Consider the following 25,553-nt stretch of genomic DNA (forward strand, 5'->3'; position numbering starts at 1 on the left):
AAACAGTAACTAATTTTTAACAGACCGCTTTGAAAAGTATATCCTGAAAGTCATACCTCTGCGTTTCTGCTTCAAAGTGAATGAAGGCTAGTTTTTTTGGTTCATAAAAAAGCTAACTCAGCTTATGTGAATAACTAACCTATTAAGGAAATGTGGATAGTTTGCTTCAAAAAACTTTTAAAATAAACAAACACGGTATTTAGCTTTTTTAAACAAAAACTTCATAACAAAATTTTCCATAAAAGTGATATATACTAAGTATAATGGGTATCTGTTTTGTTTTCAAAAGCAGTTAATCCATTAAGTAATTTTTAGAATGTTAATTTCTATTTATTTTTTCCCAAACACTGGAAACTGTTATTTTTCTTTCTCAATGACATGATCAAGTAAGGAAAAGCAAAAACAACAAAAAAAAAGGAAAATTATGAATTCATAAAGAATTTCTGTTCTATAGTTAATACATATAACTAGCAATGTATAACATACCCATATCTAGTCAGAGTTGTTTATCCAAAATCATAGGTGCCACACGGCAAAAGTATGGAGAAATTCCCACTTCTTAAAAGTTTTTAGTTTTTTAAATCATGCAAACCATTAAAAAAATGTTCTGTATGGTTCAAGAAACCTGGAAAGCAGTCAGCTGAAGAGTAACACATCTGGATCAAGAAATAATTTCTGCAGAATTTCAAAAGTTCAAAATACTTTGGGAAAGGGGGAATAATTAAGTAGGAAGATGATTATTTAGAACATCATCAACATTCAAAAACAGTTTGACACTTAGACCAAAGAAAGGAATATATACCTCAGATAAATAACTGCAGGCACATGAAAAAATGCTCAACATCGCTAATTATTTGAGAAATGCAAATCACAACTACAATGAGGTATCACCTCATTCCAGTCAGAATGGCCATCCTCAGAAAGTCTACAAATAATAAATGCTAGAGAGGGTGTGGAGAATAAGGAACCCTCCTACACTACAGGTGGAAATATAAACTGGTACAGCCACTATGGAGAACAGTATGGAGGTTCCTTAAAAAACTAAAAGCAGAGTTACCATATGAAACTGCGATCCCACTCCTGGGCATATATCTAGAGAAAACCATAATTTGAAAATCTACATGCACCCCGATGTTCATTGCAGCACTATTTACAATAGCCAAGACATAAAAACAACCTAAATGTCCATCAACAGATGAATGGATAAAGAAGATATAGTGTATAGTATCTATGTGTATATATATATATATGTGTGTGTGTGTCTGTGTACACACACACACACACAATGGAATATTACTCAGCCGTAAATAAAGAATATTGCCATTTGCAGCAACCAACATGGATGGACCTAGAGATTATCATACTAGGTGAAGTTAAGCCAGACAGAGAAAGACAAATATCATATGATATTGCTTATATGTGGAATCTTAAAAAAAAAAAAGATACAAATGAACTTATTTACAAAACAAAAATAGACCCACAGATAACAGAGCAATGCAAAAAGTTTCTAAAACCAGGGATTGTGAGACCAAAGCTATAGTTACGTGAATTTTAGACCAAGAATTTTCAAACTGTTAAATGTTGCCTTTATGTTGGAAATAAATGTCTTCAGAAACTTGAAAAAAAAAAAAAAAAGATCCACAGACATAGGAAACAAACTTATGATTACCAAAGGGGAAGTGGGGTGGGGGGAGAGGGATAAATTAGGAGTTTGAGGTTAACATATACATAAAACAGATAACCAACAAGGACCTACTGTATAGCACAGGGAACTATACTCAATATTCTGTAATAACCTATAAGGGAAAAGAATCTAAAAAAGTATATATATATATATATATATATATATATATATATATATACACACACACACACACATATATATACATGTATATATGTATGTATAACTGAATCACTGTGCTGTACACGTAAAACTAACACATTATAAATCAACTATATTTCAATAAAAAATTAAAGAAATTTAATGAGACCTCAAAAAAACTTTAAAAATACAATAAAACAAAAGTATGAAAAAAACATTAAAAATGCAACTCAACTGAATAACTCCTGTAAACACTTTAATCTGCCTCCCTGCCCCAAGTCTCCATTCAAAACTTTATACTTAAGTCATCAGAGAAGAAAATCCTTAATATAGTGGACATGGTGAATCCCCAGCTACCTCCCAGGATCTTTTCCATCACTTCTACTCCTCGTTATTAATCCTATCCACGCTGACAATTCCTTCATTGTGCTAGGGCCTTTGAAACAAGCCATTTACTGTGAATAATCAATCTCTCCTTCCCTCCTGCTGCTAACTTATTAGCCCTCACCCAACCTTTACCTCTCAGCAAAATCATCACTTCCTCAAGGTAACACCACACACTCACACACACACATACTGTCTCTGTTCTCTGTACGCAATTGGAGAATGACATCTAGTGTTCATGTGATCATTTATTCAATGTCTGTCTCCTCCACTGGACTGTAAACTCCATAAAGGAGGGTCATTTTCTTTTTACTCACCATTACATCCCTTAGAATCTAGCACACTAAAAAGAGAGGCTCCACAAATAATGTGTCAAATGAATAAAACAGAGTGGTCTAAAGATTCAAAGTCATTAAGAGGTACAAACAACTAGGTATAAAATAAGTAAGTTACAAGGATGTAATGTACAGTACAGGGAATATAGTCAGTATTTTATAATATCTTTATATGAAGTGTAATACATAAAAATATTGAATCACTATATTGTACACCTGAAACTATATTTTGTAAGTCAACTATACTTCAATTAAAAAAAGAGTGCTTGTTAAAATAACTAGATTTAAAAGTTAAAAAAAGAAGATTTAAAGCCAACAAACCTGTCAGAATAACTATTTACATTTAAAACAAGTATAAATTTTTGATGCAAGGTATATATTTACATCCATCTAATAACCAAGGGAAATAAACAAGGTGAGGGGAAAATTAACCTTTAAGAATCAAACTAACGGAGAGAAACATAACATTAATAAATTAAAACTCTGTAATAACCACAACTTACCATTAAAAATTTTTTCTCTGTTTTCAGCAGTTCTAATGAAAAGCTTTACAGTGCCCTGAACACACTAATACATATCATCCTACACTGTCCCTTTCCTTAGTAGTTTAAACCAACTGTATAAAACAAAAATAGATGACTTCCCTAGTGGCACAGTGGTTAAGAATCCGCCTGCCAATGCAGGGGACACAGGTTCGATCCCTGGTCTGGGAAGATCCCACATGCCATGGTGCAATTAAGCCCGTGCGCCACAACTACCGAGCCTGTGCTCTAGAGGCTGCGAACCACAACTATCGAGTCCACGTGCCACAACTACTGAAGCCTGCATGCCTAGAGCCCATGCTCCGTAACAAGAGAAGCCACTGCAATGAGAAGCCCTCGCACCACAACAAAGAGTAGCCCCCACTCGCCGCAACTAGAGAAAGCCCGTGAGCAGCAATGAAGACCTAATGTAGCCAAAAGTAAATTAATTAATTAATTATTTAAAATAGAGAAACTAAAAGATATTAACATAAAAAATGGATTTTTCACACCAAAATTAAAATGAAGTAAAGAAATAAAACAAGTTTCAAACATGCTAATAATAAGCAAATAAGTAAACAATTCACAAGTACGTCTTTTTTTAAGTCCAAATACAATAATGTAATTACACATTTATTAACATAATTAATCAATATCTGTTTCCACCACTAGACTAGAAGCTTCATAAAACAAGAAAATGTATTAGATTCTGCTACCCACTATATATTTCCAACACCCAGAAGAGAAAAAACATTTACTATTTAATTAACGAATATTAAATAAACAAACAAATGAACTGCATTTCTGGTGACTTTAAGATGTTTGAAGAAAATAACCTTTATAAAGAGTAATATTAAAGATAAAATTTTATTTCACACTCATATTTAATAACCAGTTGAAGATGAAAATATACCATAATTTGGAATTAAAGAATTCTCACTTTTCATAGCTTCAAAGTAATCACTTTATCCTTTTATTCTCTTCAAGTCTTTTTTATTGCCTGTAATTCTACAAAGGTTTTTAAAAAATTCTTGTTATAAATGTATCATTCTGTGTTCTGTGCACTATACAATAATATATACTGTATTTCATCAATTCTAAGGTGCATATTTTCACAGTTTATCATATTTGAAATCAATCACTATAAGAAAGCATGTTACCTAGTTTAATTGGATTTTTTTCCCTTTCTTAACAACAATATCTTTAGCCTGAATGAAACACAATAAAGTATGTATGCTCCTAACCAAATTCATTTTTCCCCTAAAGGTTAGAAAAACATATCAGATGAATATTATACAAGAGACAACAAAACCAAAGACTTTATTACATATATGAATGGTTTCAGGCTATTCTCAGGAACTTATCATCACCCGAAACTGCTCCAGCTCTGAAAATTTTAAGTCAAATATCCCTCTCAACCACACACCCGCTTACAGCCAACATACCTGTTCCTGAACCTCATCAGGAAATAGATCCTTCCACTTTTCAGTCCTTTCCTACCTTCACTGCTACCCTATGGTAAGCTCTATCCCACATATCAGTTCAATCACTCACACCCCAACCTTCAGTTCTCTTGGCCCCCATCCTCCTGTCATACCTGCCCTATCAATACTACTTCCTTAAAGACACCCCTATCTGGATGTCCCTGGTACACATTCAAAAAACTGTCCCAGGGCTTCCCTGGTGGCGCGGTGGTTGGGAGTCCGCCTGCCGATGCGGGGGACGCGGGTTCGTGCCCCGGTCCGGGAGGATCCCATATGCCGCGGAGCTGCTGCGCCCGTGAGCCATGGCTGCTGAGCCTGCGCGTCCGGAGCCTGTGCTCCGCGACGGGAGAGGCCGCAGCAGTGAGAGGCCCGTGTAACGCAAAAAAAAAAAAAAAAAAAAAGAAAGAAGAGTCATTCAACTGGCCCAGTCTAGAAACCCAGTTGTCACACTTGATTCTACCCTCTCTTTTAAACTCTCACATCAGTCACCAGAACCAGTGAAAAAACAAACTGTCAGGAAAACAGAGGCTCCCGCCAATGTACAGACATTAGGTAACACTACTCAACATAACTGAAACCCCACACACACAAACATATAACCTTATTCTTTGCCTACATTCCAAACCCTTCCAGAAGGTGTCTCCAAACCTTCATCCAAGTAAAGCTACCTAGACCAGTGCTTCTCAAACTACCTGTTATGGGCTTTTGTAAAATACAATAAAAATGAATTACTAGGCAAATGAATTTTTTAAAAGACATACATAAATACTAGCACAATATTTTAATTAAATTCAAATGACCAAAAAATTACTCAAATTTTCTAAATGCTCACTCTCAATTGCTTATAGTTATCTGTCAAGGGCCAGTAACAAACAAAAGCACTGAACCAGACCCCACCTCTAATTTATGTTTCCTTCGTTTGCTCATTATAATATTATTACCATAAAGTACAGTCTTGACCTGAGCCTTAACCTAAAACTTTCTATTTTGTCAGAGAATTACTTTGTTCTTGGTTCACTTCTACAGTCAAAAGAACACAAACCAACATATAGTTCTACTTATTTTCTCTCTCTGCTTTATATCCCTCTCTCCATCAAGGACTAGCTGATCTATAGTCTCTCCTTAATCCTTTCATCTTTAGTAAATAACCTGGATGATTTTCTTTCCTCTGAAATAACGGTATCTCCTCCTCTATCAATTCTGCCTTTTCAACACATGGGAAAGCAAAAATGCAGACAAATTCCACAAGTTAAGAAAATTTCAAAATGCCTTTACAATCAACAAAAGTACTTCTGCATAAAAACACTTTTCAATGGGTCTAATCCAGAATGGGATAAAATTCAATTACAAAATGACAGCAACACAGCATATACTTACTATGGAATAAGCCTTCTCATATGGAGATGATACTTAATCACATTAAGTCACAATCAACAGACAAATCCACAATTCACCTTGTGAAGCTAAGCAAACTTTATTTTATTAATTATTTATTAATTTTACTTTCACAATAATGGAAAGAAAACACGGATCATAATGAAATCAATCAATTAAATAAACAACTGTACTTACGTGTTAGATGAAAGATTCCATCACAGGCACTAATATGAGATAAAAAGGCATTTCCCAGGCCTTGCCCATTGTGAGCTCCTTTCACAAGGCCAGCAATATCCACTACATTTAGAAAAGCAGGAATTTTGCTGAAAAACAAAAGATGATTTTAATATAAAATAGTACTAAGAACCTGTTTATTAACCAAATGGCTTTCCCAAACATGTTACATGAATTAATTCTTTCCTTTCTAGAACAATGTTTATTAGACTCTCAAATTAATTTAAAAAATTTAAACAAGAAATAATCTTTTAAAACATTAGGACTTTCTGGGGCTTCCCTGGTGGCGCAGTGGTTGAGAGTCCGCCTGCCGATGCAGGGGACACGGGTTCGTGCCCCGGTCCGGGAAGATCCCACATGCCGCGGAGCGGCTGGGCCCGTGAGCCATGGTCGCTGAGCCTGCGCGTTCGGAGCCTGTGCTCCTTAACGGGAGAGGCCACAACAGTGAGAGGTCCGCGTACCGCAAAAAAACAAAACAAAAAAAAATCAGAACTTTCTTACCTAGGAAAATGAAGGGAAAACATTTTAAAGCAGAACAGATGTTTTTATTGTTACTCTAAAAACTAAAACTCCTATCATTAATTTTATTATACTGGCACATGCACACACACACAAAAGCAGAGAACATTTAAAGAGTATACTGATATAAGTCAAGGTAATCATCATAGAATGAGCCAACGTACTCAACAGATACTTTGTGCCAGGAACTGGACTAAGTGCTTTACATGTATTATCATTCCGAAGTTCAAACTTACTCTATAAGATGGGTGTTATTTATTAAACCCACTTCACAGATGAGGAAATTAAGCCATAGAGGAGTTAAGAAATCTATTACACACAGGATCACTCAGCTAATAATGACAAAACTGCTATTCAATTATAGGATATCTGGGTTTGCATTTAATCACCATATAGGTTTTACAGCCCCAAAATGCATGTAATGATGTGAACCAATTGTCAGCATAGTAATAACGTAGTTGTTAACAACAGCAACAGAATTAGACACAGTAAAGTAACAGTTAACACAAATTAGAAAACAAGAAAACCAGTCAGCCATGTAGAAATGGAGATTAAAGCATATGAGTAAATAAAGCTACTTTCAATGTCATATGACAAAGGTGTACGGTATATGCATCTATGTATCCTTTGTCAATTTTCAGAGTATTCATTTTTCAGAATGTCAATTTTATTACATGATAGAATACAACATAAAAGTTCCACAAGGGCTTCCCTGGTGGTGCAGTGGTTGGGAGTCCGCCTGCCGATGTGGGGGACATGGGTTCGTGCCCCGGTCCGGGAGGATCCCACGTGCCGCGGAGCGGCTGGGCCCGTGAGCCATGGCCGCTGAGCCTGCATGTCTGGAGCCTGTGCTATGCAGCGGGAGGGGCCACGGCGGTGACGGGCCCGCATACCGCAAAAAAAGTTCCACAAAATGCTTTCCTATTATCTGCATGGAAACTGAGTCCTTTTAAAATAACTGTTCTATAAAAAATTTTTATACAAATAGAAATTACTTCATAACTGGTACCAGCAAATCCACAGAAAACATACATAAGATGGGATTAAGTTTTTGGTGACTACTGTGGTTGCCTCTCCAGCATCCTTTGCCCCTTCTCTTGATAACTATTGACTGTCATTTGGCTAGCCATACCTCGCCAGTGTAGCCTGGAGCTTTGAAAAAGCTGGCTCTACACCTAACTCTAGAAGGGGGCATGTAGCTTGGGCCTATACTAAGCAGCTTAATCTCACTCCCTAGGCACAATTAATGATTCTAGGACCTCTGCCTTGCCCCATTTGCCTAGAAAGGCTTAAGGAGAGATTTGCCAGAGAGGGTTAAGAGGATTCTTGAATAGAAGATCATCAGTCCTCTGACAGGGCTTCTAGAAGCAAACCCCTCTTCCTTCACTCTGAACAAGGATGAGAAAGTATACAGTTCCAAGATTTGAGAGTTCCAAATGATTTGGTCATTTGAGATGACCAAAGGGAAGGCGATCTTATGATCAAGCTGATAAAGTAAGTAAAATGGAGAGGGGAACAAAGCCAGGTCCTTGATGACACAACTGAGGTGCTGAAACCAACATAAAATACCATGCTACCTGTTACTAACTCAATAAATCAAATTTTAAGTCCATATGTTAGGTGCAACCAAACTCATCTAAATAATATAACTTCTAACAACTAAAACATATCACCCATATGATAAATATAAAGTACAGTGGCATAGATATGAGAGGAAAGGCCCTGAAGTTGAAGAAAGAAGCCTGGGGTTCTAGCCCTGGTTGACATTAACTATCTGTATGACCTTGAGCAAATCATTTCACCTTTCTGGGCTTCCACTCCTTTTATAAGGAAACCACACAGGACAATCTATAGCTCTGAGATTCTGTTTTCTAATGAAAATGAGCTTCTTAATTCTGATTCTTGATTTAAGGCCAGGATAAAGGTTTAAACCATTAATATTATATCTCAAAAAATAAAAACTTGAGCCCTAATTCAAAGATTTTCTATATACTGTACCAATGATTTTAAGACTACTTTATGTTTTTAGACCTTATGAAACTTTCTTGAAATTAAAATAAGGTTAAAAATCTTTTTAATCACTATGATATAATGAACACAGAATACCAAAAACATTTATAAGTCTTTCTTCAATAGAAACAAATGAAAATGATGAGGAGGATTTTTCTTCCATAAAAAAACAAACAAAAAACCTGGAAACTTGCAATATAACAGATAAGTTTGGGGTTGCAAGAAGAAAAACTATGAATTACTGTCAATTCTTCCTTATTTGCTTGACCACAAAGAGGACAAAATTAAGTTATGGAAAAAATGAAGATGGGTTCCCATTCAACTTCTGTATTTCCATAAAGGCGTTTAATCAATGTTTACCAGTAAAGCAAAAGAAATTTTGAGAAATTAATTCCCTCACTGCCTAAAATTTCAATAAATTTGAAGTCCATGAGCTTTATTATTGATTTTTTTTTAATAACATGACATTTATTTATTTGGTTGCATTGGGTCTTAGCTGTGGCAGGCGGGCTCCTTAGCTGCAGCTCACGGGCTCCTTAGTTGCGGCACGTGTGTCCCTTAGTTGTGGTAGGCGGGCTCCTTAGTTGCAGTAGGCGGGCTCCTTAATTGTGGCATGCAAACTCTTAGTTGCGGCATGCATGTGGGATCTAGTTCCCTGACCAGGGAGCAAACCCAGGTCCCCTGCACTGGGAGCTCGGAGTCTTAATCACTACACCACCAGGGAAGTCCCTCCAAGAGCTTTATTATTGTTGTTGTTCTCTTCATGTCTCCGGAGAATTTCAGCAATGTCACATGACCACACAGCCCCTCAGTGGCAAAGGCTCACACAAGGAGAGAGTCAGAGTGGGCAGAGAAGGCAGCACAACAGCACCTGGGGCCTGGACAAGGAAGGCATCTGGGCAGGAGAGCAGCCCAGCAACAGGCAGGGCCCAAGCCAGGAGAGTGTCCAACCTGGGCAACAACCTGGTGGGTTCAAGGGATTTGCAACATATAAAGGGATTGAGCAAATAAGCACATTATGGGGACAACTGGAGAAAGCTAAATGGAATCTGTGAATTAGATGATAATATTAGATCATTGTCAATGTCCTGATTATGATGGTTTACTGTGGTTATGTAGGCGAGTGTCTATACTTAGCAAATACAAACTGAAGAATTAAAGTGCAATGTGGCATCATGTCTGCAAGTTATTTTCAAAGGTTCAGAGAAATTTGAGTGAAAGGCATACAAACATTCTACATATAATTTTGCAGCTTTTATATAAAATTGAAATCATTTAAAAATAAAAAGTTTTTAAAAAGGATTCAGAAGTCAGCTTGAGGAGCCAATTTGAGGGATATAATTTGAGCTATATCCAATGACTGTGACATATTATAACCAAGTGAGTAACACTGATATGAATGAATAAATGAAAACAAGAAAGCTCTTCTTACAGCAGAATGTCAACTAATAAATGAAGAAGAAATGGTGGAATTACAAAATCATCATGTGACAATCATCACAGTAATAATTAATTCATAAAAAAATCAATAGATGCTAAAACTAGAGGATGAAAGTAAGAGAAGTAAATAAATTTGGTATATATTCTGTAGTTAGAACTCATAGGAATTGCTGATAGATTGGATGTAGGGGTGAGGAAAGAAAAGAATCAAGGATAGATCTTGGGCTTTAACTTAAGCAACTGAAGAAATAATAGTACTATTTATTGAATTATAAACGTCTTGAGGAAGAACAAATTTGACACAGGCAGGGTGAAATCAAGTCCATTTAGGACATGTAAAATCGGAGGCACCTGTTTAGCCTTCTAAGTGTCAGTGTCAAGCAGGCGGTTAGATACACATCTAGAGTTCAACAGAATTCAGGGCTGGAGACAAAAATTGGGGATTTATCACCACATTCAAAATAGTGAAAAACTAAAAGCAAACTAAATTCTCAATAATAGGGAAATGGTAAATAATCTGTGTACATTCATATAACATAGTACTAAACATTATATTAGAAATTATTATTTATTTAAATCTGTAGTTTTTAATCTAGAAAAATATTAACGATACCCCAAGTAAAAATATATCAAAAGTATGGAAGGATCTACCTCAAAAGTATTTATATCTATTATATCAAGGTAGAAGTATAGGTGATTTTTACTCCTCTCTTTATACATTTCCATATTGTCTGAACTTCCTACAATAAAACTGTATTATCTTACTTTTTCTAATTAAAGATATAATACATGCTGTTATAAAAACTTCAAACAGAGAGAACTACAAGAAATGAAGAAAAAAATGACCTAAAAATTCCATTCCCCAGAGATAACCATCAATTAGTTTGTGATCTTCAGTTCATACATTTTCCTATGAATACACACATACATGTATCATTTTACATGAATGGAATCACATAATACAGACTAGTTACTCCCTCTACTTCACACTCCCCAGAAAAAAATAACTTCAATGTTAACAATGGATGTATCCTTCCTCACCCTTCTCCAGGTTCTAGGTTACTTTTATAATCACCCAAAACAATAATGCTACATTAATTTTGAAATAAACAATATAACCCTTCTACATAATTTTAAATATATCACTTATATATATTTACTCAATCTATACAGGGCCAACCACATGAACAATGGCATAAAGATTCTTCTTACCTTGCTGGTTTGTGGTACTGGCAAAGAAAGTCAAACCTTTCATCTGGCACAGGTACTCTGCTCTCATTAGGATCAATAGTGCAGAATGGGAAGTTTTCTGCTGAAGCTTGACTATTGGTTAATACATTGAAGAAAGTAGATTTCCTAAAATGAATAAAAACAATTTCAATCAATTCTTAGGCTAACACTGAGAAAAATTTATCTCACTCTAATTTCAATGCTCAAATAAAATCCATAAGGATTATAAAACCAATCTGGGAATGCAGGGTGGGGGGTAGGGCGGGGAATACATTTTTACTAACAGAAACGAATGAAATTTACAACAATACAGCTCATGATTTACAATTAAGTTATGCTCCTCTCTCAGTCTATTTAGAATGTGAAAAGCATCTCCCCAAAGAATCTTTGTTATAAATGATAACTAGTCTCACAACACACCACAAAATCTATTTTACTCCCAAAGTACCTGGAATACCAGTAACATTTCACCTGTATCTAGTATAATCTTCTCTGGCATAAATGTAGAGAGGTGTGCATTTAGTTAGGTCAATTACTTCACAAGCATTGGCTAATTGTCTAATAGGAAACGGGAGTTTGGAGCTCAGACTCCCTTCTAATTGTTAGTGCATAAGGATTACTGGTAATCTAGAACTGTGAATGGTGGATTGTGAAAGTCAAAATGTGAATTTTTTCCAAGGTATAATTTTAATCAAGAAAAAGCTATTAAAAATGAAAGAACTGTTCACTAATTTTCTGTTATCTGATTTTTATCAGATAATACACACTCAGAGAATGCCAACTCATATTACTATTCTATCTTTTCCAAACACTTTTTTTTTTTTTTTTTTTTTGCGGTACACGGGCCTCTCACTGTTGTGGCCTCTCCCGTTGCGGAGCGCAGGCTCCGGATGCGCAGGCTCAGTGGCCATGGCTCACGGGCCCAGCCGCTCTGCAGCATGTGGGATCTTCCCGGACCGGGGCACGAACCCGTGTCCCCTGCATCGGCAGGCGGACTCTCAACCACTGCGCCACCAGGGAAGCCCTTCCAAACACTTTTTAAAGTAAAAATGTCTCCCAGATGAGATCTAACCCTATATTCATCAGAAGTTTATACTTGCTACAGTTAGTTCATCTGACTGAATTTTAAATCAGAGAACCAGTCCTTTTTTTTTTTTTTTTAAACTCTGAGACCCTTTTAAAAGAGTAATGAACAGGGACTTCCCTGGTGGTCCAGTGGTAAAGAATCCACCTTACAATGCAGGGGACGTGGGTTCAATCCCTGGTCAGGGAACTAAGATCTCACATGCCACGGGGCAACTAAGCCAGCACGCCACCACAACTACTGAGCTCGCATGCCTCAACTAGAACCCCCAAGCAGCAAACTATACAGCCCACCCACTCTGGAACCCGCGCGCCACAACTACAGAGCCCACACACCCCGGAGCCAGTGCACCACAACTAGAGAGGAGAAAACCCACACGCCACAACTAGAGAAAAGCCCGCGCACTACAACAAAGAGCCTGTGCGCCACAACTAAGACCCAACGCAGCCAAATATAAAAATTTTTTTTAAAAAGCCATCTCTAAGACACCCTCTAAAAATAAAATAAAATAAAATAGTAATGAACAAAAGGCAACAAGGAAGGCTTACCTAAATACTACTGGTGAGAAGGATGGTTTGGCAACGATATATTAACTTGAACCTGCCCATAGGTCTTTAAGATATTGCTCTTATATCACATTCAGACTAAATATTTAGGATTAAAGTAGAAAAGTTTCCAAAAACAGGCACTTAAATCATTACTGGTTACTTAGAGTACCAATGGTCAAATCTGTAGCTTTCAAATGCTTGCCTATAACAGGCTCAGCTGAGAATTTAAAGGCATGCACTACCAGGCCTCTTTCCAGATTTGGTGTAGGCCCCAGTATTTTAACTCAGCTAACAACTCACTGAATAATACTGACTGTTGTAGAATTTATATTGGTAACCTCTAAGAGCCTGGTAACAATCCCAGAACTCTAGGAATGATAATTAAGAGGAAATTACTAGTTCCTATAGAGATAGCTTTTCTTTTCAATCCTGTTAAGATAAATGTCATAGTACTTAATTTAAAATAGTCTGTATATTTATCAAGTTATAGTCCATCTATTTCAAGAAAGACACTGAAGATTAATACAATTTTAAAAATTAATATATAAAATAAGGCAGATAATTTTTAAAAAAAAAACTCACATTCAAATTATGAGCTTTAAATGCCATGTCCATTAAAAATAACGAGGACTTCTTGGAGAAATTACTAGTTCCAGGTCTGGGACCAGAAGTATACAAGATGAATCTCAAACAATTTTTCCCCAAGGGAAAACAAGGAACCTACTGAAGGCCATAGAGTCCTATCAAAAGCACTCTGGAGCCAATCTGAATAGGCCCACAGGCCAAAGATGGGTCAATCTGAGCATCTTTAAGGATAGCTACAATGAACTATAACAAATCAAATAACTTCATATCCATGAGTTGTTAATAATCCTCAACAAGACAAAATCAAAAAAAAGAAAAAAAACCCTCTCTGGCTACCTTTTAATGATGCTAGGTGATTGATTCTTCTGATAACCATTGAGTAAAACATTCATTGTGTCTTTCCTATATAAACTGCCCTTTTAGAGAAACAAAGAGTTGATGAAGAAAAGATTCTTTTATAGACATATTCCAGCCCATAAATGAAAAAAGAATAAAAAACTTAGAATACCAACATTTTGCAACCACTAAGGAACTAATGAATTGGGTAATTATCACCAATGATCATTAACTGTCTCCCCCCCAAAAAGTACCTCCTAACAATTATGTACACCATCTTTCAAGTATTCCTGACATAAAAAATTATATGATCAAAAATTATCTGAAACTTACCTGATCAAGCCTTTAGATATTACTATCACTTAACAGAAAATACAGAGGACAGGAGAACATATTAAATGACACCACATAGATGCAATTAAGAAAATTTGGACTTTGGAAAATTCTGTAAGACTAACATCCAGATTTCTCTAACAAGTCAACTGGTGGAGGGAGGAAATTCTGCTTCTGGGTGAGATGCAAAAGCTAACAGCAGACTAGAACTCTCACCCAAAACTAGAAAAGCCATTTAAATGCAGGATACAGAAAGTATCTGTTTGAAGAGGCTAAGAATCTGGAAATGGGACATTTGCCCATTCTAGGCAAAGTAAGGCGGCCAAGAATCCAGGGATCTCTCTTATGCAAGAACAGCTTTACTCATGTAAGCTGATGCTGGAGTACAGGGAACCCAGCAAAGAATTAGAAGACTTGGAGGATGGACCTCAAGAACACGACCAGTTTTCCCCTCAGGATATTGCTCACAAAAGGGAGAATTACAAAAGTGTACTGAAGTAAATGAACTGGAGAGTAATATGCTCCATACCTTATTCCCCTCCCTACACAAAAATAAAACATAAAAAGTGATACTTAGGTTGCCAAAACAATCCATAAGTCCTTATTTACCGAAAATGTAAGTAAAGGGAATTCCCTGGCGGTCCAGTGGTTACAATTCCGCGCTTCCACTGCCAAGGGCACGGATTCAATTCCTGGTCAGGGAACTAAGATCCCAGAAGATGCGCAGTGCAGCCAACAAATAAAAATAAAAAATAAAAAAAATAAAATGTAACTAAAATATTGCATACCTGCAATAAAAATATTACAAAATAATGGTACAATAAAAATACTTCAAGGAAAATTTAAATATATTAATTAATCCACTTACAAGACATTTGTGCCTTTCTTGGGGGACAAAAAAAGTGCAGTTGTATTTTTGTACACTATAGATAAAAAACTGCTCGTTGCTATTACCACAGTCACAGTAATTGCAATATAAAAAGTCCAGGGGCTTCCCTGGTGGTGCAGTGGTTGGGAGTCCGCCTGCCGATGCGGGGGACACGGGTTCGTGCCCCAGTCCGGGAGGATCCCACATGCCGCGGAGTGGCTGGGCCTGTGAGCCATGGCCGCTGAGCCTGCGCGTCTGGAGCCTGTGCTCTGCAACGGGAGAGGCCACAATGGTGAGGGGCCCGCATACGGGAAAAAAAAAAAAAAAAAAAAGTCCATAGGGAGTTCATGGAGTTATTTTCAAATTTATTGGTTTTATTAAGTACTACATTTTTGACTGCCTACCTGGACAAAAATATGTTTAATACTAAAGAAAAAAGTTTATCCCTTAAAACATATTATACAGTAAAAATATAGAAAAGAAAGTCCCATTATCTCTTAGGCTAAAAAAATTCTTACATGCAGTCAAACTAAACATGGAAGACATCTCCATTTTCACAGATCACCTCATCTTGGACAGGATTTTAAATTTCATAAAGTCCAAGTAATCTATACCTTCCAATAGCTTTGTAAGTACAAAAAAGTAAAAAGGAAGAAGGAAAAAGAAAATTTTCTAAGGATTATTAGTATAGCCTTTAGCGGCAAGTTAAGACATTTTGATCTATTCAAATCTATTAAAGAAAAGCCTTGCAAAAGCAAAGAATTTTAAAGTTTTGGCTTAAATTGGAGTGGTAAAGCCCATAAGGCTTTTTGTGAAATGAGAATTTTACACACACACACACATTCAGATCCCTTATAAGCTTATTATTGAAGCTTGAAAGTATAAGATCCAAAATTGTAGGGATCTCTCTTATGCAAGAACAGGTTTACATAAATATTATTTCAGCAATGATATCATTAAAAAAAAGAGTGGCTAGACTTAATGTATGCCCCCTCCACTTAAGACCTAAATACTTTATTTTTGAAATTATATATTTTACTATAATAAATAAATCTGACTGAATATATGTTTTATCTAAAACCTTATACAAAATTACAATATGTATAGGGAAGTCAGGATACCAATGCAAACTCCCCCAGCATTCTGAATTAACCATTCATACAACACACAACTAAAAGCATGGAAAAAAGAATATTCTTTCGAAATGTTTTGAATTTACATATAACTAAACTGTTAAAAAGTATCTATCTGCTAGATACAGAACACAAAAATGACAGGAATAAATACCAATGTATGTATACATAAGTTAGTATAACCACATATTTTTCCTAATTCTATCAGGTGAGAGGGCTTAAAAGAAGTAACACCCCAGCAGTAGGATCACATCTAGAGCCCAGATCTTAGTTTCTAAATACCATTCTTCGATAAAAGAAACCAAGGCTCTCTGGAGACAAGGTTAGGACACGAAAAATACACTATTAGCCAGAAATATCTTACAGTGTCAGAGAGTAAGGAAATGCTTGAAAAGAAAAAAAAAAAAAAAGACAGGAAAAAAAAAGAAAGGGAAAAAACAAAAAGAATGGAAAAAAAAAAAGATGGAGGCATGTAAAAAGGACATAAAACGCAACTTAAAGGAGCTCCCAATGACCAAATCTGAACAATTTGAGCAACAAAATAAATACTGATAATATTGGATTAAAACCCAAAGAATAAAAAAAATTTCACTGAGTCTAAATAGAACTATATAAATGATTGAATAAATAACTAATTGTAGGGGGGAAAAAAAAACATTCCATACAGAAGAATTCCAAATAATAAATGTAAAAGGAATAAAGGAAGTAGAATATCACCATTAGAACACCACACTAATAATTGCTGCAGGCAAAATCCACTAAGAAGTGATAAAGTTTAGCTGGGGAAACTTTAAGAAGAAACAAAATATTTAAATAGCCTCAAGATACCTTTCCCCCATAATACTAATTAATTACTGTGGTGATTTTAACAAATGTCCACAAATTCTTTGATACTCATTCCTTCAGGAGGTGGAGCTTAATTCCCCTCCCCTTGAGCATGGGTTGGACTTAGTGACTTGCTTCTAAGGAACAGCCTATCAAAAAGAAAAAGGATAATTTTACAGTGGAGAAATCTGGCAGACACCACCTTAACCAAATGATCAAGGTTAACATCACCAGTGACAAATCATGTTGCTATCATGTAGCCCCTCAATATGACACAATGAGAAAGGCACTTCACCTCCACAGTGTTCTTCCCAAAAGTCTATTGCATGATTTCTGATACCAAAATATATTATAAAACTACAGTAATCCAAATAGTGTGGAACTGACATAAAGATGGACCCATATACCAGTGGAACAGAATAGAGAGCCCAGAAATAAATCCTCCCATATACAGTCAGATAATCTTTGACAAGAGTATCAAGACCACACAACAGGGAAAAGACAGTCTCTTCAATAAATGACACTGAGAAAACTGGACAGCCACATGCAAAGGAATGAAGACCCTTACCTTACACCATACACAAAAATTAACTCAAAATGGATTACAGATCTAAAGGTAGAGCCTAAAACTATAAAAGTCACAGAGGAAATATAGGGGAAAAACTTTGTAACGCTGGATTTGGCAATTATTTCTGAGATATGACACCAAAAGGACACGCAACAAAAGCAAAATTAGAAAAAAAATGAGACTACCTCAAACTTAAAAACTGCACATCAAAAGAAACTATCAACAGAGTGAAAGGTAACCTATAGAATGGGAAAAAAATAATTGCAAATCACATGTCTGATAAAGAGTTAATATCCAGAATGTATAGAGAACTAGTATAACTTAACAACAACAAAAGTAACTGTAAAAAGTAACATTAAAAAGTAGCAAAGGACCTCAATAGACACTTCTCCACAGAAGATAAACAAATAGCCAAGAAACATATGAAAAGATGCTCAACATCACCAATCATCAGTAAAATGCAAATCAAAACCACAATGAGGTATCACCTCACACCCATTAAGACAGTCACTATCAAAAAAACAGAAAACAAGTGTTGGCCAAGACGTAGAGAAATTAGAACTCTGGTACACTGTTGGTGGAATGTAAAATGGTACAGCTGCTATGGAAAACAGTATGAAGGTTCCTCAACAAACTAAAAATAGAATTACCATGTGATCCAGCAACTCCATTTCAGGGTATTTACCCAAAATAATTAAAAGCAGGATCTCAAAGTGATATTTGCACACTCATGTTCACTTCAGCATTATTCACAATAACCAAAAGGTGCAAGCAGCCCTAATGTCTATCGACAGAGGAATGGATAAAGAAAAAGTCCACAGCATGAGGAAACATCAAACTGGAATTGAGAGACATTACACAAAATACCTGAATAGAACTTTTCAAAAGTAAATGAAATTTTTCATGACCTTTAAAAGGTCTATACAGGAAAAGAAAAAGGACATTAGCAGGAAAACTGGTGAAATCCGAAACAGGCTATAGTTAATAGTAAATAAATAAATGAGCGAAAAAAAAATCTGAAATTATATGATATAGCAACAGTGACCAGGCTTCAGGTTCAAGACGGTGGAGTAGAAGGACGGGCTCTCACTCCCTCTTGCAAGAGCACCAGAATCACAACTAACTGCTGAACAATCATCGACAGGAAGACACTGGAACTCACCAAAAAAGACACCCCACACCCAAACACAAAGAAGAAACCACAATGAGACAGTAGGAAGGGCGCAAGCACAATAAAATCAAATCCCATAACTGCTGGGTGGGTGACTCACAAATTGGAGAATACTTATACCACAGAATACTTATACTCCACCCAGTGGAGTGAAGGTTCTGAGCCCCACTTCAGGCTTCCCAACCTGGAGGTCCGGCAATGGGAGGAGGAACTCCCAGAGAATCAGACTTTGAGGCTAGCGGGATTTGATTGCAGGACTTTGACAGGAGTGGGGGAAAAAGAGACTCCACTCTTGGAGGGCACACACAAAGTAGTGTATGCATCGGGACCCAGGGGAAAGAGCAGTGACCCCTCAGGAGACTGAACCACACCTACCTGCTAGTGTTGGAGGGTCTCCTGCAGAGGCGGGGGTGGCTGTGTCTCACCATGAGGACAAGGACACTAGGAGCAGAAGTTCTGGGAAGTACTCCTTGGCAAGAGCTCTCCCAGAGCCCGCCATTACCCCACCAAAGAGCCAGGGTAGGCTCCAGTGTTGGGTCCCCTCAGGCCAAACAACCAACAGGGAGGGAATCCAGCCCCATCCATCAGCAGAGAGGCATATTAAAGTTTTACTGAGCTCGGCCCACCAGAGCAACACCCAGCTCTACCCACCACCAGTCCCTCCCATCAGGAAACTTCCACAAGCCTCTTAGATAGCCTCATCCATGAGAGGGCAGACAGCAGCAGCAAGAAGAACTACAATCCTGCAGCCTATGGAACAAAAACCACATTCACAGAAAGACAGACAAGATGAAAAGGCAGAAGGCTATGTACCAGATGAAGGAAAAAAATAAAACCCCAGTGAAACAGCTAAATGAAGTGGAGATAGGCAACCTTCCAGAAAAAGAATTCAATAATGATAGTTAAGATGATACAGGACCTTGGAAAAAGAATGGAGGCAAAGATCGAGAAGATGCAAGAAATGTTTAACAAAGACCTAGAAGAATTAAAGAACAAACACACACAGATGAACAATACAATAACTGAAATGAGAAATACACTAGAAGGAATCAATAGCAGAATAACTGAAGCAGAAGAATGGATAAGTGACCTGGAAGACAGAATGGTGGAATTCACTACTGTGGAACAGAATAAAGAAAGAAGAATGAAAAGAAATGAAGACAGCCTAAGAGACCTCTGGGACAACATTAAACACAACAACATTCACATTATAGGGTCCCAGAAGGAGAAGAGAGAGAGAAAGGACCAGAGAAAATATCTGAATAGATTATAGTTGAAAACTTCCCTAACATGGGAAAGGAAATAGTCACCCAAGTCCAGGAAGCACAGAGAGTCCCATACAGGAAAAACCCAAGGAGAAACACACCGAGACACATAGTAATCAAATTAGCAAACATTAAAGACAAAGAAAAATTATTGAAGCAGCAAGGGAAAAATGACAAATAACATACAAGGGAACTCCCATAAGGTTAACAGCTGATTTCTCAGCAGAAACTCTACAAGCCAGAAGGGACTGGCATGACATATTTAAAGTAATGAAAGAGAAGAAACTACAACCAAGATTACTCTACCCGGCAAGGATCTCATTCAGATTCGATGGAGAAATCAAAAGCTTTACAGACAAGCAAAAGCTAAAAGAATTCAGCACCACCAAACCAGCTCTACAACAAATGCCGAAGGAACGTCTCTAAGTGGGAAACACAAGAGAAGAAAAGGACCTGCAAAACAAACTCAAAACAATTAAGAAAATGGTAACAGGAACATACATATCGATAATTGCCTTAAACGTAAATGGATTAAATGCTCCTACCAAAAGACACAGGCTTGCTGAATGGATACAAAAACAAGACCCATATATATGCTGTCTACAAGAGACCCACTTCAAACCTAGGGACACATACACAATGAAAGTGAGGGGATGGAGAAAGATATTCGATGAAAATGGAAATCAAAAGAAAGCTGGAGTAGCAATACTCATATCAAATAAAACAGACTTTAAAATAACAAATGTTACAAGAGACAAGGAAGGACATTACATAATAATCAAGGAATCAATCCAAGAAGAAGATATAACAATTATAAATATATATGCACCCAACAAAGCAGCACCTCAATACATAAGGCAACGGCTAACAGCTATAAAAGAGAAAACTGACAGTAACACAATAATAGTGGGGGACTTGAACACCTCACTTACACCAATGGACAGATCATCCAAACGGAAAATTAATAAGGAAACACAAGCTTTAAATGACACAATAGACCAGATAGATTTAACGGATTTATAGGACATTCCATCCAAAATAGCAGATTACAGTTTCTTCTCAAGTGCTCATGGAACATTCTCCAGGATAGATCACATCTTGGGTAACAAATCAAGCCAAAGTAAATTTAAGAAAATTGAAATCATATCAAGCATCTTTTCTGACCACAATGCTATGAGATTAGAAATCAAGCACAGGGAAAAAAATGTAAAAAACACAAACACATGGAGGCTAAACAATATGTTACTAAACAACCAAGAGATTACTGAAGAAATCAAAGAGGGAATCAAAAAATACCTAGAGACAAATGATAATGAAAACACGATGACCCAAAACCTACGGGCTGCAGCAAAAGCAGTTCTAAGAGGGAAGTTTATAGCCATACAATCCTACCTCAAGAAACAAGAAAAATCTCAAGTAAGCAATCTAATCTTACACCTAAAGGAACTAGAGAAAGAAGAACAAACAAAACCCAAAGTTAGTAGAAGGAAAGAAATCATAAAGATCAGAGCAGAAATAAATCAAATAGAAACAAAGAAAACAATAGCAAAGATCAATGAAACTAAAAGCTGGTTCTTTGAGAAGATAAAAAAAATTGATAAACCATTAGCCAGACTCATCCAGAAAAAGAGGGAGAGGACTCAAGTCAATAAAATTAGAGATGAAAAAGGAGAAGTTACAACAGACACCACAGAAATACAAAGCATCCTAAGAGACTACTACAAGCAACCCTATGCCAATAAAATGGACAACCTGGAAGAAATGGACAAATTCTTACAAGGTATATAACCTTCCAAGACAACACCAGGAAGAAACAGAAAACATGGACAGACCAATCACAAGTAATGAAATTGAAACTGTGATTAAAAGTCTTTCAACAACAACAAAAAAGTCTTTCAACAAACAAAAGCCCAGGACCACATGGCTTCACAGGTGAATTCTATCAAACATATAGAGAAGAGCTAACACCCATCCTTCTCAAACTCTTCCAAACAATTGCAGAGGAAGGAACAATCCCAAACTCATTCTATGAGGCCACCATCACCCTGATACCAAAACCAGACAAAGATACTACAAAAAAAAGAAAATTGCAGACCAATATCACTCTTGAATATAGATGCAAAAATCCTCAACAAAGTACTAGCAAGCAGAATCCAACAACACATTAAAAGGATCATACACCATGATCAAGTGGGATTTATCCCAGGGATGCAAGGATTCTTCAATATATGCAAATCAATCAATGTGATACACCATATTAAGAAACTGAAGAAGAAAAACCATATGATCATCTCAATAGATGCAGAAAAAAGTTTTGACAAAATTCAACACCCATTTATGATAAAAACTCTCCAGAAAGTGGGCATAGAGGGAACCTACCTCAACATAATAAAAGCCATATACGACAAACCCAGAGCAAACATCATTCTCAATGGTGAAACACTGAAAGCATTTCCTCTAAGATCAGGAACAAGACAAAGATGTCCACTCTCACCACTATTATTCAACATAGTTTTGGAAGTCCTAGCCATGGCAATTAGAGAAGAAAAAGAAATAAAAGGAATACAAATTGGAAAAGAAGACGTAAAACTGTCACTGTTTGTAGATGGCATGAAACTATACATAGAGAATCCTAAAGATGCCACCAGAAAACTATTAGAGCTAGTCAATGAATTTGGTAAAGTTGCAGGATACAAAATTAATGCACAAAAATCTCTTGCATTCCTATACACTAATGACAAAAAATCTGAAAGAGAAATTAAGGAAACACTCCCATTTACCATTGCAACAAAAAGAATAAAATACCTAGGAATAAACCTACCTAGGGAGACAAAAGACCTGTATGCAGAAAACTATAAGATGCTGATGAAAGAAATTAAAGCTGATACAAACAGATGGAGATATATACCATGTTCTTGGATTGGAGGAATCAATACTGTGAAAATGACTATACAACCCAAAGCAATCTACAGATTCAATGCAATCCCTACCCAATTACCAGTGGCATTTTTTACAGAACTAGAACAAAAAATCTTAAAATTTGTATGGAGACACAAAAGACCCCAAATAGCCAAAGCGGTCTTGAGGGAAAAAAAAAGGAGCTGGAGGAATCAGACTCCCTGACTTCAGACTATACTAACAAGCCAGTAATCAAGACAATACGGTACTGGCACAAAAACAGAAATATAAATCAATGGAACAGGATAGAAAGCCCAGAGATAAACCCACACACCTATGGTCAACCAATCTATGACAAAGGAGGCAAGGATATAAAATGGAGAAAAACACAGTCTCTTCAATAAGTGGTGCTGGGAAAACTGGACAGCTACATGTAAAAGAATGAAATTAGAACACTCCCTAACACCATACACAAAAATAAACTCAAAATGGATTAGAAACCTAAATGCAAGACCGGACACTATAAAACTCTTAGAGGAAAACATAGGAAGAACACTCTTTGACATAAATCACAGCAAGATCTTTTTTGATCCACCTCCTAGAGTAATGGAAATAAAAACTAAAATAAACAAATGGGATCTAATGAAACTTAAAAGCTTTTGCACAGCAAAGGAAACTACAAACAAGATGAAAAGACAACCCTCAGAATGGGAGAAAATAATTGCAAATGAATCAATGGACAAAGGATTAATCTCCAAAATATATAAACAGCTCATGCAGCTCAATATTAAAAAAAAAATAACCCAATCCAAAAAATGGGCAGAAGACCTAAATAGACATTTCTCCAAAGAAAACATACAGATGGCCAAGAAGCCCATGAAAAGCTGCTCAACATCACTAATTATTAGAGAAATGCAAATCAAAACTACAATGAGGTATCACCTCATACCAGTTAGAATGGGCATCACCAGAAAATCTACAAACAACAAATGCTGGAGAGGGTGTGGAGAAAAGGGAACCCTCTTGTACTGTTGGTGGGAATGTAAATTGATACAGCCACTAGGGAGAATAGTATGGAGGTTCCTTAAAAAATTGAAACTAGAATTACCATATGACCCAGCAATCCCACTACTGGGCACATAACCAGAGAATACCATAATTCAAAAAGATACATGCACCCCAATGTTCATTGCAGCACTGTTTACAATAGCCAGGACATGGAAGCAACCTAAATGCCCATCGACAGACAAATGGATAAAGAAGATGTGGTACATATATACAATGGAATGTTACTCAGCCATAAAAAGGAACAAAATTGGGTCATTTGTAGAGACAGGGATGGATCTAGAGACTGTCATACAGAGTAAAGTAAGTCAGAAAGTGAAAAACAAATATTGTATATTAACGCATATACATGGAACCTAGAAAAATGGTACAGATGAACCAGTTTGTAGGGCAGAAATTGAGACACAGATGTAGAGAACAAATGTATGGACACCAAGTGGGGAAGCGGTGGGTGGGGGGTGGTGTGATGCACTGGGATATTGGGATTGACATATATACACTAATATGTATAAAATGGACAACTAATTTTAAAAAATGCAAAATAAATTATGAAAATAGAAAAAAAAAAGTGACCAGAATTCTGAAAAATAAACAATGAAAATTAAAAGCTTTAACAGAAAGTAAATTATGAAGTACTTTTAAGGTACACAATTACTGTTGTTAACAGGAAAGAGTGAGTGGGAGAGCATATCCATTGTCCAAAAGATTATTCCTAACATATTAAAAAAGAAAACAAATAATTCCCAAGTCACGAATTTCCATGAAAGAGGAGGCACCCTGGAATACTGAGAAGTATACAATAAGATTTAAGTTCATTTAAATGTTATTGGGGAATTTTGCTTCCCCTTCTATTTATGGAACTGCCCTCCTGACACAAAGAGCTAGGAAATCAGATAAAACATGAAATAAACAGTTTTCAAACAGGGGACAGTATGTAGCACAGGACTGTGTTCCCTGTGAAAACAACCAATGAACTAAGCTCTAAAACTACCCTAGCTTACTGCCTAAAGGTGGTTTCAAAGCCACAGCACAGGGAGGGGGAACCAATAGAACCCGGCAGTCATGCCAAGTTACAGAGACTGAGATGAGAGTTTGAGCAGGCCAAAGTAGCTAAAATTTACAGGACAGTATACTAGAAAGGAAGCAGTTGCACAGAGAGAGGGCTCTGGAGATAAGCAGAAGGTATCTTCAAGAATATGGCTCAGTAATACTTGTACATGAGGAAGCTCAGTCTCCAAAGGCCAGGAGAAAAAAACACTCAAAAGCAGCACAGTGAACAGTTCTCAGGTTCACACGGAGCTTGGAACAGTTCACATCCCCACCAGCCAGAGCAGAGAAAGATATAATAATATAAGGGAACTTGGGTAGAGTCCTCAAAGAGTCACATCTTAGTATCAGAGCTAAAGTAGCACCAGAGCAAAAAATATTATGAACTCATCATAAGAAAATATAATAAACAGCCTCAAAACAATCAAAATGATACACAAAAACTAAATGCCAGAACAAAGTCCTACACTC

The 25,553-nt window shown here is 36.6% G+C and overlaps 1 protein-coding gene across 2 annotated transcripts in view; it reads right to left on the minus strand.

Moving 5' to 3' along the window:
• The window catches only part of OLA1 (Obg like ATPase 1), a 165,190-nt gene that overhangs the window by 130,718 nt on the left and 8,919 nt on the right, over positions 1-25,553 (minus strand). For both annotated transcript variants that reach the window (XM_082841291.1, XM_082841290.1), the window contains exons 3-4: positions 11,339-11,482; positions 6,119-6,246 (exon numbers count right to left, since the gene is read on the minus strand). In XM_082841291.1, coding sequence (XP_082697417.1) covers positions 6,119-6,246; positions 11,339-11,482 — 272 coding nt within the window. The remainder of the gene's footprint in view (positions 1-6,118; positions 6,247-11,338; positions 11,483-25,553) is intronic.

The sequence above is a fragment of the Leucopleurus acutus genome, assembly GCF_964270905.1.
Source record: "Leucopleurus acutus genome assembly, chromosome: 6".
Lineage (NCBI taxonomy): Eukaryota > Metazoa > Chordata > Mammalia > Artiodactyla > Delphinidae > Leucopleurus > Leucopleurus acutus.